Source organism: Musca vetustissima, unplaced genomic scaffold, assembly GCF_032173495.1.
Source record: "Musca vetustissima isolate MV318-11 ecotype Yass unplaced genomic scaffold, APGP_CSIRO_Mvet_v1 utg10898, whole genome shotgun sequence".
In the NCBI taxonomy this organism is placed as follows: Eukaryota; Metazoa; Arthropoda; class Insecta; order Diptera; family Muscidae; genus Musca; species Musca vetustissima.
Window position 1 is genome coordinate 348,936 of NW_026883304.1, and position 12,936 is coordinate 361,871.

Below are 12,936 nucleotides of genomic sequence, written 5' to 3' on the forward strand. Positions count from 1 at the left end.
TTAATCGGAATTCGAGTCATTTATCTATATAAATACAATACTTGGTAAATATACTTTAATATTTTTGATTTTAAAAATACTGAAAAAAATGAAATGAAATAAATGTGTCTGCTACATTATATTTTATGGTTGCAAATAACTTGGAAGTTTCATACGCATAAATAGCCAAGTTGTAAAGAAAGAAACCAGAATAAATATGAATCCCATTGAAGACAACAACATCCGATTTAACTTTGTTTTTCCAAGGGTATTTGAGCTCAGATCCATAATTATAAAGCCAATGCCGCCGATTGTGAAAAGAAAACTACTAGCAAGACCTTCCATTATATATTGGCCATTGACGCGATAAGGCATAAATGCTACGGGTCGAGAATGTCCATTTTCATCCACTGTTGCACCAACGCTAGGTGGTTCCACAATAACATCATATATAATTCCTGAAATATGCAAATTATGGTATTATCTCTCTGGTTAATAGCTTTGGTTTGTACTCACCTCCAGTCACCAGAAAATAGGACACAAGTATCCAACTAAAAATGAAAAATGGTGAAGGTTTTGGTATTTGAATTCTCAATTTAATGTTTGGGGGGACAAGCAAATGGAAAGGCATCTCGTAGAATGATTGCAACATGGTGAAATCGAATTAAAGACTTGAGTTTGAACTCTTCCGCTCTAAATCAAAGACAATGAGTAAAATTATTCTGTTTGGTTTCAATAAATATAAAATGCCGGTCTACCTATTCTAAACACGTATTGAACATACATGTATGTACCATGCTTATAGCGCGTTCACATACGCATTTATATCTTCTTTTTTGTCAACATGCAAAAAACTCTTGATTTAGATTAAGAAAGTTTACTTGCGGCAATTCTTATCGTCCTCTTTCGAACTAGTTTCAACCGTTCAACCGGTTTCAAATATATTTCTTTTTTTTACATTTTGTGATTTTTTTTTTAAATTTTTGTGGAAATAAAAATTTAACAAACAAAATTAAATTAAACATGGATTTTATTGCACACAAACAATCAGTTTTTATATTACGTCGTTTTACCATTATTATTTGTTGCAAATAGTTTTTTACATTGAAATTTCAAATTAATACAGAATGTCAACAAATAATCAGCAGATGTGAAAATTGCGGGTACAATGCATTTATTCTCTATTTCTATTCCCCTTGACACTCTATCCGACAAAAAATAAGGACTCTAAATTGTCCAATGTTATTAAGCGTGGTTTTATATTTGTCGGGATCGGGATCGGTGTTGAGAGTTTCTCCTTCTCTCAGTGGTAAATTGTGAATTGTGTTGGAAAACATTACCACAGGTAGGAACAAAAAAGTACGAAAAGGTACCTAAAATTCTACTTGAAATGATAATAAATCATAATTATCGAGAAATATTGGCCAATATTTATACCAGTTATTTGCATAAATAATATATGTTATAATTTAAGCGTAAATGTATTCACGAATAATAAAAAATCTAATTTTTGTTTTGGTACGTTTATGCCAATTCGTACCTTTTGTGAACAAAAAGTACGCTTGTTACAAAATTAAAAATATCGCAGCTCTATCGCAGAGAGAGAGAGAAACTCTCAACACCGATCCCGACAAATATAAAACCACGCTAAAGAAAATGAACGAATGAGCTGCAAAATAGTTCAGACATTTCATTTTACGGAATCGTTCATTTGATTCATTTGAACTTTAGCTGGTTAATTCATGTAACTTTTAAAGAAAATTGGGAATAATTTGCATTAATTGGCATATAAATGCTGCAATGTGTTTATGTGGCAAATAAATTGAAGTTGAAAATGTTGTGAAGAATTTGTGATATTTGGATACAAAATAACAATTGACAAATTATTGTTTTGGGTGCTCGATGTTTCAACTTAATGGGGAGACCGACATTTTTACGTGTATTAAATTTATTAATTTGTCATGAGTTTTAGTGTAAATCAGAGCTCCACGTCTAAGTCTAGCGATAATAACTTAAAAGAAGACACACTGGACACGGAGGGCACTTCATTCTCCGTCAACACGTCCACTGGGCAAGCAATAGCGAAAAAACAAAGATTCCCGAACACTTTTACAACCCCACAGAATTGCTTTGAGCTTTTAACCTCGACGTCAAGTAAATTGATCTCCGCTGCTACTCCTATTTCGAATACGTCTTCATCGGAATTGAATACATCATCGGCCACTTCATCATTTACTTTACAGTAAGTTTAGAACAAACGTGTACATAAATATCATTGCATACGTATACTATGTCCTTGCCAGAAGATTCTATGTGTTTATATTACGACGGCGCTTTTCTATTTGTACTTGATATGAAATAAAGGATAATACATTGTATGCCAGCTCAAGATCCCGCAAGTATATACAATTTTTTTACTACTGTAACATTTTTTTTATGAAAGCATTATAACAAATCAGTAGATTCTTCCCTTACAATAATTTGTACAAATTTATCGAAATTGTTACTGAATTTTGTTCGTTTACGCAAATGTCCAGTAAAAGAGAGCGAATTGCGAGAGAAAAGTTGAAAGTTGTGTTAGGCCCACTTTACACTACAACCCAGTGGGAACATGTAATCATTATCCGTAACACGCTGCATGTCCTACGAAAATAATATATTCCTCTACACTATCCATATAATGTATAATGTAATCGATGAGTGATAATGAAAAACATTTAGTTTTATCCATATATTTTATAATTACAAACATTACGAGTTTACATATAGTTTTGAAAGGAAAATAAAACTTATTCAAAGAATATTTTCGGGCAGAGGCAATACAAATGTTTTCATTAATGTGGCCCGTATCAAATTCAGTGCGTTGTGGACTAAAATACCCACCTTCTCACCTTTACAGGGTTTGTTGAACGTCCGTATTACCCAAATACGCAAGGACCTTATTTACTTGAGTGTCAATTGAAAACGGCGAAAATGGATGAAAACGTTTTTTTAATTAATCGGAAAATGTTTACATTTATAGAAAAACAAAATTTTCAATGAATGGAATTCTATTTTCAAAAAAAAAAAAAAAAAAAAATCCAAAATACGCATTGTCAATGTTGGAATTTTTCAACTTGATATTTTTATGTGCAATGCGTATTTGGGCAACATTCATTGAAATACATGTATAGCATTTCCAGATTAAATAAAACCTTTTCCAAATTAAATTAAACTTTTTGCAAATTAAACGAAACCTTTTCCAATTGGAATGAAACCTTTTACAAATGGAATGAAACTTTTTACAAATGGAATTAACCCTTTTGCAATTGGAATGAAACATTTTCCAAATTAAATGAAACCATTACAACGTTACCTAAAATTAAACGAGGCGTACAATAATATTCAACATCCCCACTATGGCAAAATGTTTTGTACGGCCGTATTACCCAAATACGTCGAATCGATATCTCTTGGTGAACTAAACAAAATCGCGAAACAAAATTATAAAATAATATAATGTATTCAAATATTCAACAAAAGAAAAAAAAAAAACACAAAACTACGTTCTGTCATAGTTGAATTTGTTCAACTTTGAAAATTCGTTCGTCGTGTGTAATAAGTATTTTGCCTCAATACGAATTTGACAAAATTCCAATATATACGTCAAAGATGTAAATTGAATTATGTGTGATGGAATATGTTTGTGGACATGTTTAGATCTTATTTCTGCAAGAATCACTGCGAAAGACCTATTGGTCTCGAAGATATCGGCTAAAATCTATAACAACCCAAAAATGTTTATCACAAAAAATTATTTTGCTTTTTATTATTTTATTAGAAAAAATCATTACACCTCGCACGTTTGGTCTTTCTTTAACTACCATTAAGGATAACCATATATTAAAAGCGATTCGGTGACGATTCCAACAAACCGCGGATTTTTTTCGAAAGTAGTTTCTCACAGTTAACTTCAATACATTCTCCAGCAATATTTTATGTCAAATTTAGTCATTTCTCGTCCTAATACCAAAATAAGAGGACTTCTTGTTCCAGAACTCCACTTACGACTGGCGTCCACACATGTAGTTGATTATCCAACGTTTCAAACTCGGCCGAAGGGAAGTGCTCTCAATATCCTCAAACAGCTTGGCATGGTTGACAGTATCAAAGGCTTTTGATAGGTCAAGCGCTACCAACACTGTTCTATCGCACGGCCGGTTCTGGTTAAGTCCTCTACTTATATGTGTGGAAATGGCGTGCAACGCTGATGTTGTCCTGTGTTGCTTACGGAATCCATGTTGATGATCCGCAACTGGATAGCTTTCTCTAATGCTGGGGAGGAGTATATTTGTTAATATTATTTGATTTAAATTTCAAATACTGATTTAAATCTACTGGAAATATTATATTTCCTTGGACAAAAATAAAGGTTTCATTTAATTTGGAAAAGGTTTCATTCCAATTGGAAAATATTTCGTTTAATTTGCAAAAGGCGAATTCGTTCAAAAGGGCAACACTGCACTTACATCTATTGTCAAAAGTTGTACTTGCAGCCTTAATTTGCATTATCATCCATAATGTATATATATATATATATATATTGTTCACGTAGCGAACATGGTTTTAAATAATAAATATAGTGAATGTCTTGCTGTGGATCTCTTGTGTAGAAGAGAGAACATTTAGTTAAACAGGGATCTATTTTTGTATACAGTCCACTTGAGATAAGAGCATTTTCTTGTTGAATATTTGTACACTAGAATAAGATAGGAGTTTTCTATTGCCACATGTGGTATGTTTGAGTAAGATTACGGGGAGTAATCTTCACTACAGACTGATAAGCATGTGTAGCGTGCTTGCCACATGTGAGATAAAGAATTGCTTTTTCTACTCCATGGGTTATGGCATATGCACTCTCTCTCTCTTTTACACATTAGTCTAAGATAGGTTAAGTCATATTGTAATACTTAGTTCTTAAGGAGCACTTTTTATATTAAAAAATTAGTGTGTAAATGCACCACAAACAATACATAAGTGCTTTCACTCCGCGGACAGTATCCGCGTAAGATCCCTAGTTTTTCATTGGTCCTTCGAGCCGGATCAGTGGCCGATAGTAAAGGAAGATATGCTGAAGAATTTACCTTAACGGTCAAGGAAACTCGGTCAGCTTGGTGAAAGATCCAAAGAAAGAAAAAACAATTGGAAAAATAAAATGCTGAGTCAAAAGGAGACTGCGGCAAGGAAGAAGGCGGTGAATGAAAGACATCATTTTCCTAGCAAAGAAGAAGAAGGAGATGCAGTGGAAGTACGAGGCAGTACATTGCAAACCTTCAAAATGCTGAGTCCAAAGGAGACTGCGACAAGGAAGACGGTGGTGAATGCGAGACCTCATTGCCGTAGCAGAGAAGAAGAAGGAGATGCAGTGGAAGTACGAGGCAGTACATTGCAAACCTTCAGAATGCCGAGTCAAAAGGAGACTGCGGTGAGGAACAAGGCGGTGACGGCGAGACATTTAGCCAGCGAAGCTTCGATTCTGAGCATAGCGGCTGCAGATGAAGATAAACTAGGCAGAGCCTCGGCACCGACCCTGGAGTGGGAGATAAACAATCTTCTAAATAATATTAACATGTTCGCAGAGAATATCGATCGACTATCTGCGACTGTGGTACCGGACCTATATGACTTTATAGAAAGTCTAGTGAGGGACGCATCCGATGAAGTAAAAGGCGATCCGGTGGTGCGGGATCGGTGGATGGAGATATTGGAGAAGAAATCCAATATGGCAGGAGGTTTTAGGCCAGTCCAAGAACAAATGGGCAGCCTTCAAAGAGCATTGGAGGAGAAAAGCCGCGACGTGGCGGATTTACGGGCAAGGAATAAAAAGCTAGAAGTTGCTCTAAAACGATCGGAAGACGCCAATGGTTGCCTTCAAGAAAGATAGATACATTGACTTGTCCTTTCAAGAGCTCAAGCTTAAAGGTGAATTGGTTGCGGCTGCAGAGAAAGCCCAGGCAGCAGAAAAATCCTGGGAAGAAGAGAAAAGGAATCTCTTGAAAAAACTGGATCTTTGGGAGAAGTCTCGGGAAGCAGCAGTGGCCGAACGTGACCAGTTGGTGATAAGAATGGTTGCCAATGAGCGGCAATTGGCTATGAAAAAGAACGATGCGGAGGCTGGTGCGTAGAAACTAGTTATGGAACAATGTCCAGATGGGAAGTTGAAGCCGGCGAACAAGGAGCAGGTACATAAAGGAAGACTTGCTGTGAAGACGCCAGGTAAAGCCGGCGGACAATGACTGTTACCCAACAGCAAGAAATGATTGGCGCTGTGAGCAAAAGCCGGTGGTTATTAATATTCCGACGAGGAAAATTACGGCTAGAAAGGCAGACGTGAAGATGAAGCAGACGGACAATTGCGATAAACCAACAATACAAGATGATTGGAACGGTAAGCGAAAGCCGAAAATTATGGATCTTCCGGCCAGGAAGATTGTCGATATAAATCGTGGAAATTCGGCCGGGAAGTTGGATTCAGCAGTCACATTCAATACGCAGCCAACGTTAGATGGTGCACCACGTAATAAAGATGGAGTTCTACGGAAGAAGAAAGAATTTGGTGCCAAGAAGGATGGTGAAGCAGAAGGGGAAGGGTTTCCCAACAAAACGAAGTCTGGGGTCAGAAGGGGGACAAGCTGAAAAAGGAAGCCGAGGCTATGATGAGGTTTGCAAATGACACAGCCTGGAGTATGATGCTGCCGGCCAAATATGCGGATAAGCCACTTGGAAGCCGTATGATCGAGAAGCTGACGAAGACTATGGCCAATGGTTCTGGCTGGAAGATGAAACCGGCAGACAAAGGTGGAGGTGCCGATATTAAAAGCTGGTTGGAGAGATGGCGGTGGTACCTAGATGCTATCACCTAGCTGTTTTTTTTGATTGATTCATCATTAAATTTCTTATATTTTACAATTTTTGTATTTTGAAATATTTTATATTTTTATATTAATTTTCTGGCCCGCAAGATGTTCACGTAGCGAACATTGTTTTAAATAATAAATATAGTGAATGTCTTGTTGTGGGTCTCTTGTGTAGAAGAGAGAACATTTAGTTAAACAGGGATCTATTTTTGTATACAGTCCACTTGAGATAAGAGCATTTTCTTGTTGAATATTTGTATACTAGAATAATATAGGAGTTTTCTATTGTCACATGTGGTATGTTTGAGTATATATTTCCAATTTTTGAGCGCGTCTTTCAGCCGAAATCGCATTTATCGACCGAATTGGCTGTAATTTAGTACTTTGAGTTCTTATGGGGCAGCAAATGTCTCCATAAAAAAATTATAAATAAAAAAATATCAATAAATTTGATTTATTATCAAAATATAATATTGTTGAATTTTCTGAATAGAATTTAAAAACATGAATAAAAACCTTGTAAACTTATGTTTCGATCGCTTCCATTGAGTCATTGCCATATCTAGAGGTAACTCATAAAAATAGCGTTGAAAATTGCAATTTTTCATTGCAAAAGGTTTTGCTGCTTCAAATCTTAGGAAATTGAAGTAAATTGTAAACCAAAGTGTAACGAACTTCCATTGCGATGTATTTGATTTGAAAATGTATAATTGTTAACCCGCGCTTAGTCCTCTTTAAAATTAAACGCCAATATTATATTTTTCCATCGTCTGCAGACTTGGGAATATAGCAAAGATATATGTCAAACATTTAATTTTTTTTCAAATATTATAGTTCCGTTCCAGAACCTAAAAGAATCTACTCATTTTACATGTTTTGCAATTTTTTCTGAAAATTGGTAAAACTGTAAGAGAGCACAAAACAAAATATGTTCAAGAAATTTGGCCGAGTAGAAATGGTAAACAGGAATGCCTACTTCTGATTGGCTGTTATGTTGATTTTGAAGTACTGCCATTTAATTTTGGCATATTTACTTGATTTGCGTTCCCGAACTTTTGAAATTATTTTGTACTCTGAGAGCAATTTGAAATGTTTCCCTTTTACTAGATTTACTATTAAAAAAGTACTGGAACATACCAAATGTGTACAAATTTTTCCTGTTTGGACGTTCTACATAAATCAAAAATGTCATATCGAACTTAAACGAGTATTACTATCAAATCAGCTGAGCTACCTTACCTAAAGTACGTTTATAATGTACCGGATTAAGTTAACCCATGGGTTTTAATTGTCAATTCCATTACATAGTTGTCAAATAAATCCTCGAAAAGTAGGTTAACCCTGCAAAAGGTTCTAATGTACATGTCGTTTTACCTTGTATAATTTTACCATGCGTTTTAACCTACTTTATGAAGATTTATTTGACATATATATTTCGCCACCAGTTAGACCTTATTTATAGCCCATGCTACCGCCGATGAACCCCTGAATACGTGTGAGCTTAAGAATGTGTAGAAAACAAAATATAATTTATATATAAATAAGGTCTAACCGGGGCCTTCCTTACATTTTAAATTTGTTTTTTTTTACATTTTGTTTTCATTTCATTTATTTCATACAATGTAATATAAAAAAGCCAGCATGGCCAATAACGTATATAAAAAAATCCAAACAAAGAATAAACTAAAAAAATTAATAATACATAACAATAAAAAAACTCTACAAAATGAAATTTAAATTTTTCCCAAAAATTTAATTTTTTCCAAAAAAAAAAAGAACCCCGACCCACTGTACTTTACTTAACTTTCGCTAAGAAAAGTGGAGGGGAAAGGAAGCATAAGGAACCCTACATAAAAATAAACTATATATCCCTCTCGAGCCCAAGAGCAATACTAGCACCACAGACATTAAATTTCATATGTACAAGCGCATATGTATAAATCTATAATATAAATGCTAACGAACTTAAATAAAGATAGCTCCCCAGCCAAGAATAAAAAAAACAATGTAACACTATGCAACCTGTAATCAGCGATTTCATCAAAGCCAACTTAATCAAATACGAGACAAATACACAAACAGTTCCCTCCTATACGCAAAAGTGGAAGAGGTAAACTTACGAAGGCTCAAAGGGAGCTGATTCCACAATCTCACGACTCTAACTACAAATGATCTTTCACAACAACTGAGGGTTAGGAGAGGATCTACACATCACAAACCTACTACACAGCGGTAAATCAACATTTCTCATAATTCTATAATAACACAAAAGGATACGATATTCAACATACTTATCAAAGGATAGGCCAAGAAATTTAACAACAAATTGGGAAACATGACTACGACCCAAACCATATACATACCGAACAATGGAGTTAACAACCTTTTGAAGCCGATGCAAATGACCACAGTTAGAGCCCGAAATTACCTCCAAATAATAGTTTACCTGAGACATCAACAACGACCTAGCCACCTTCACCCTAACGCCAAGAGGCAAATATGCTTGGACACTATAAAGGCTCCTAAGCTGGAATCGCACACGGGACAACAGAAGATCGACGTGAGTCGAAAAACTAAGTTTGGCATCAATAATTACACCCAAGCTCTTCATTTCATCAACAATATTAATAGTAAAGGAACTAACGCAAATATTAGGCATAGAACCGTCATAGCAACAATTGAACAAAACAGCCTCAGTCTTATTCCAATTTATATCAAGACCATTGGAGGAGATCCACATAGAGAGAGATTGCAACGATTAGAGAGAGAGATTGCAACGATTAGATTAGCCAGATTTTCCAACTAGCAGTAACAGAATCTATGATGTCATTAATGAACATATTAAAAAGTAGTGGGCCTAGCACAGAACCCTGCGGGACTCCACACTGGATTAGACCAAAATCAGATTGGACACCCTTGTGCACAACAAACTGGGATCTGTACTCCAGATACGACGAAATTAGTCTACGGGCCGAAACGGAAAACCCAAATTTGACTCTAAGCTTGCGAATAAGCAGCGCGTGGTCAATAGAATCAAATGCCTTAGACAAATCAAGACCAACAGCAGAACCATCAAAAACATGGAGAATAACATCAGTAAGGGATAATAAGTGCACCGTTGTACTGCAGCCACGCCGAAACCCATACTGAGAACTACTCAGGCATTTATGATCATCAAGAAACTCCAAAATAGCATCTTTCTTTGACATCTCTACTATCTTTGACATGACCGGTAAAACACTTATTGGGCGCAAGTTAGACTGACTGTATGACGACCCTTTCTTCTGAACAGGCACCACACGAGCCACCTTCCAAGCTTGCGGGAAGTATGACGTCATAAAAATACAATTAACAAAATGCAAAAAGTAAACAGATATGTATGGAAAAACACTCTTATTTTAATAGGAATGCCATCAAAACCTACAGCTCCAGACTTAATTTTGCGGAGAGCACTTTCAACATCCTCCATAAACATGCAGTAAAACCTAAATTGCTCTTGAACAAAGGCACCATCAATTCCTACATTCACACCAGTATTAGATTTGCCCACATTACAAAAGTAATCATTAACAGTATTAACATCAATAAAAGGAACACCATCACCACAATCTAGGCAACCAAAAGACCTAAGGGACTTCCATAATTTACTACTGTTCATACGACTGAACAAGTTTTCATAATATTTTCTTCTTTCATTACGCATAACAGCTTTGCAACGATTTCTGCCTATTGTCATCAGTAGGCCTTCTGCGCCATTCAAAGTAAGCTAAATCCCGAAACGAACGAGCTGACTTCACCATATCAGAATTAAACCATCATTTCATCATTTTTGGGGTTTACATGACGAGTAGCAAGAGGAACAAAAAACAGCAAACTCTGAAATTACGTCTCAAACAAGGCAAGTTGGCTGTCTACGTTACTGGTAAGATACAGAGGAGAAAAATCAAAAGTAAACACAAAATCACAAATACCCTCCCAATCCGCATTACAAAAATCAAGAAACTCAATTACCTTCTCTTCAACAACTACAGGCAAATCAATCGTCCCAATGATAAGCGCATGGTGAGATATGCTAGGGCATTGTCCCTGCGAGGAAAAGCCCAGCCGAATGGGATCACTGATCAAACAATAGTCAATCAGCGAGGTAGAACTATGAGCAAGGTCAAAGTGCGTAGGCTTGTAATTGTGGACAATAGAAAGCCCAAGAGACCTACATATGCCCCGCATCAATGTAGATTTCGAAGATTTAAATAAGTTACAATTAAAACCACCGCAGACAAACACATTTGCATATGAGTCAAAAATACCTTCATGAATGCTATGCAAGGAATCCACATCTCCCTGCGGTAGGTATGCAACGGCAACAAGCAACCTAAATGCCACAGCTCGACGCACAAAGATTCGCATACACCATAATGGTCCGATTTATAAAACCACCTTATATCTGTCATATACATACAACATAACACCGCACCCTACACGGCGAATACGGGTTAAGCCAAGACTCAGTCACACCAAAAAAAAATCAATTCCCCTGCCAATAAGTAGACACGTTATCTCATCCATTTTGTTATTGAATCTAGACGGACGAATACTCTGACAGTTCAAATGGGCATACGTAAGCAATGAATGTTCTGCCTAAAGAATTGAGCATCGCTAATTACAGGCCCTAGATTCACATCAGGGCACATAAAAATTAAATAAAAGACTGGGGAGCACAATTATTAACGTTCGATTGAACATCGAATACACCAATATAATAAAAAATTAACAAATTAAACAATAAAGTATATAGCAATTCAAAAAAAATAAAAAATTAACAATAATAAATATAAACAATAACAGGTATATATCCAATACATTCCGCATCTGCGTATCTCGGGATCGATTGGCAAAATTAAAAAGTCCCTGCTGCTCGAACCTAGTTTTCGTTCCAGAAGAACTTCAACCAAGGGTTGGTCACCGTTAAGCAGCTTAAATTTTCTAATATGCTTCCTTTTAAGCAAATCTCTACAGGCATAGATACGTTTGGAGGTCGACTTAATTAAGTGATCATTTATATACACACGAGACTCCACAATGCAATTCTCAATTACTTCCTTCAGAAGAATACGACCCTTTTTAGAGTAGTTACGCATCAGTGAATCTCTATCCTGAACAGAGTTAAATTTTACCAACACCGCTCTACGGTCAGATATGTAACAACAGTGCTGCAAATCTCTAGGCACCACTTGCATCCCACAAACCTTAGCAATATTTACAGTTAGCGCTCTAAGGTCTTTTATATTGTCCGGCAGTCCTCTAATAATGACATTCGACCTATTCAGTCTGCGCTGGAGCATAGCATTGTATAATTCCAATTCATGGACTCTATCTATTAACTTCTTTCACACACTAATAGCAGTGTTTTTCATTTTACTGATAGTTAACTTCAGATCACAAACGGACTGCTTCAGTTCAGTGATATTGCTCTTCACCGCAGAAAATGCATCACTGTACAATTCAAAAAGAGCATCTGTTTGGGATTTAAACTCCTGCATACACTGTGCCATGTAAGCATCCATCTTTAGTTTCATGGTGGATAACATATAATTCTGCAAACTACGTAAGGCATCTGCTTTAACAATTGCAGCACTATTATCAACAGAAGCACTAGAAACAGGCATTACATCGGCAACCGAACTAACACTAGCGCCATGATCAACAACACCAGCCCCACCATCACCACCAGAAGCACGGATACATGTAATGCACGTATATCTAAGAGCCTTATTAACTCGAGCCTCAGTTTCAGATACACCCACACAATCCAAGTGGAAATAATTTGCCCAGCCGGTGTATCCAATTTTGTATTTAGATTTTGCAATATGTTCATTGCTGACATTGCAAATACACTGCGACGTCATGCTCAGCAAAATAAAAGCCAAAAAAAAAAAACTGCAGCAACACGGAAAACCCAGCCAGAAAACCTTTCAACGATCACCAAGAATATATTGCTACTTAAATATAGCCAGGAACAACCGAATAAAACTCAAATTTCAAAATTTAAATTATTTTTCTT

At 36.1% G+C, this 12,936-nt stretch overlaps 1 protein-coding gene across 1 annotated transcript; it reads right to left on the reverse strand.

The window, feature by feature from the left end:
- Nucleotides 1-123: 123 nt before the first annotated feature.
- LOC133330167 (putative oligosaccharyltransferase complex subunit CG9662) lies at nucleotides 124-631 on the reverse strand. The gene is made up of 2 exons (XM_061538638.1): nucleotides 496-631; nucleotides 124-437 (listed from the first exon to the last, which is right to left on the reverse strand). The coding sequence occupies exons 1-2, from the start codon at nucleotides 629-631 to the stop codon at nucleotides 124-126; spliced, it is 450 nt and encodes a 149-aa protein (XP_061394622.1).
- Between the last annotated feature and the right edge of the window lie 12,305 nt (nucleotides 632-12,936).

What these genes read in the sequence shown, in the direction of transcription:
- LOC133330167 (XM_061538638.1), bottom strand. Translation starts at nt 631, where the DNA reads ATGTTGCAATCATTCTACGAGATGCCTTTCCATTTGCTTGTCCCCCCA. An exon ending in CTATTTTCTGGTGACTGGAG is followed by an intron (nt 438 to 495) that starts GTGAGTACAAAC and finishes TGCATATTTCAG; the next exon opens with GAATTATATATGATGTTATT.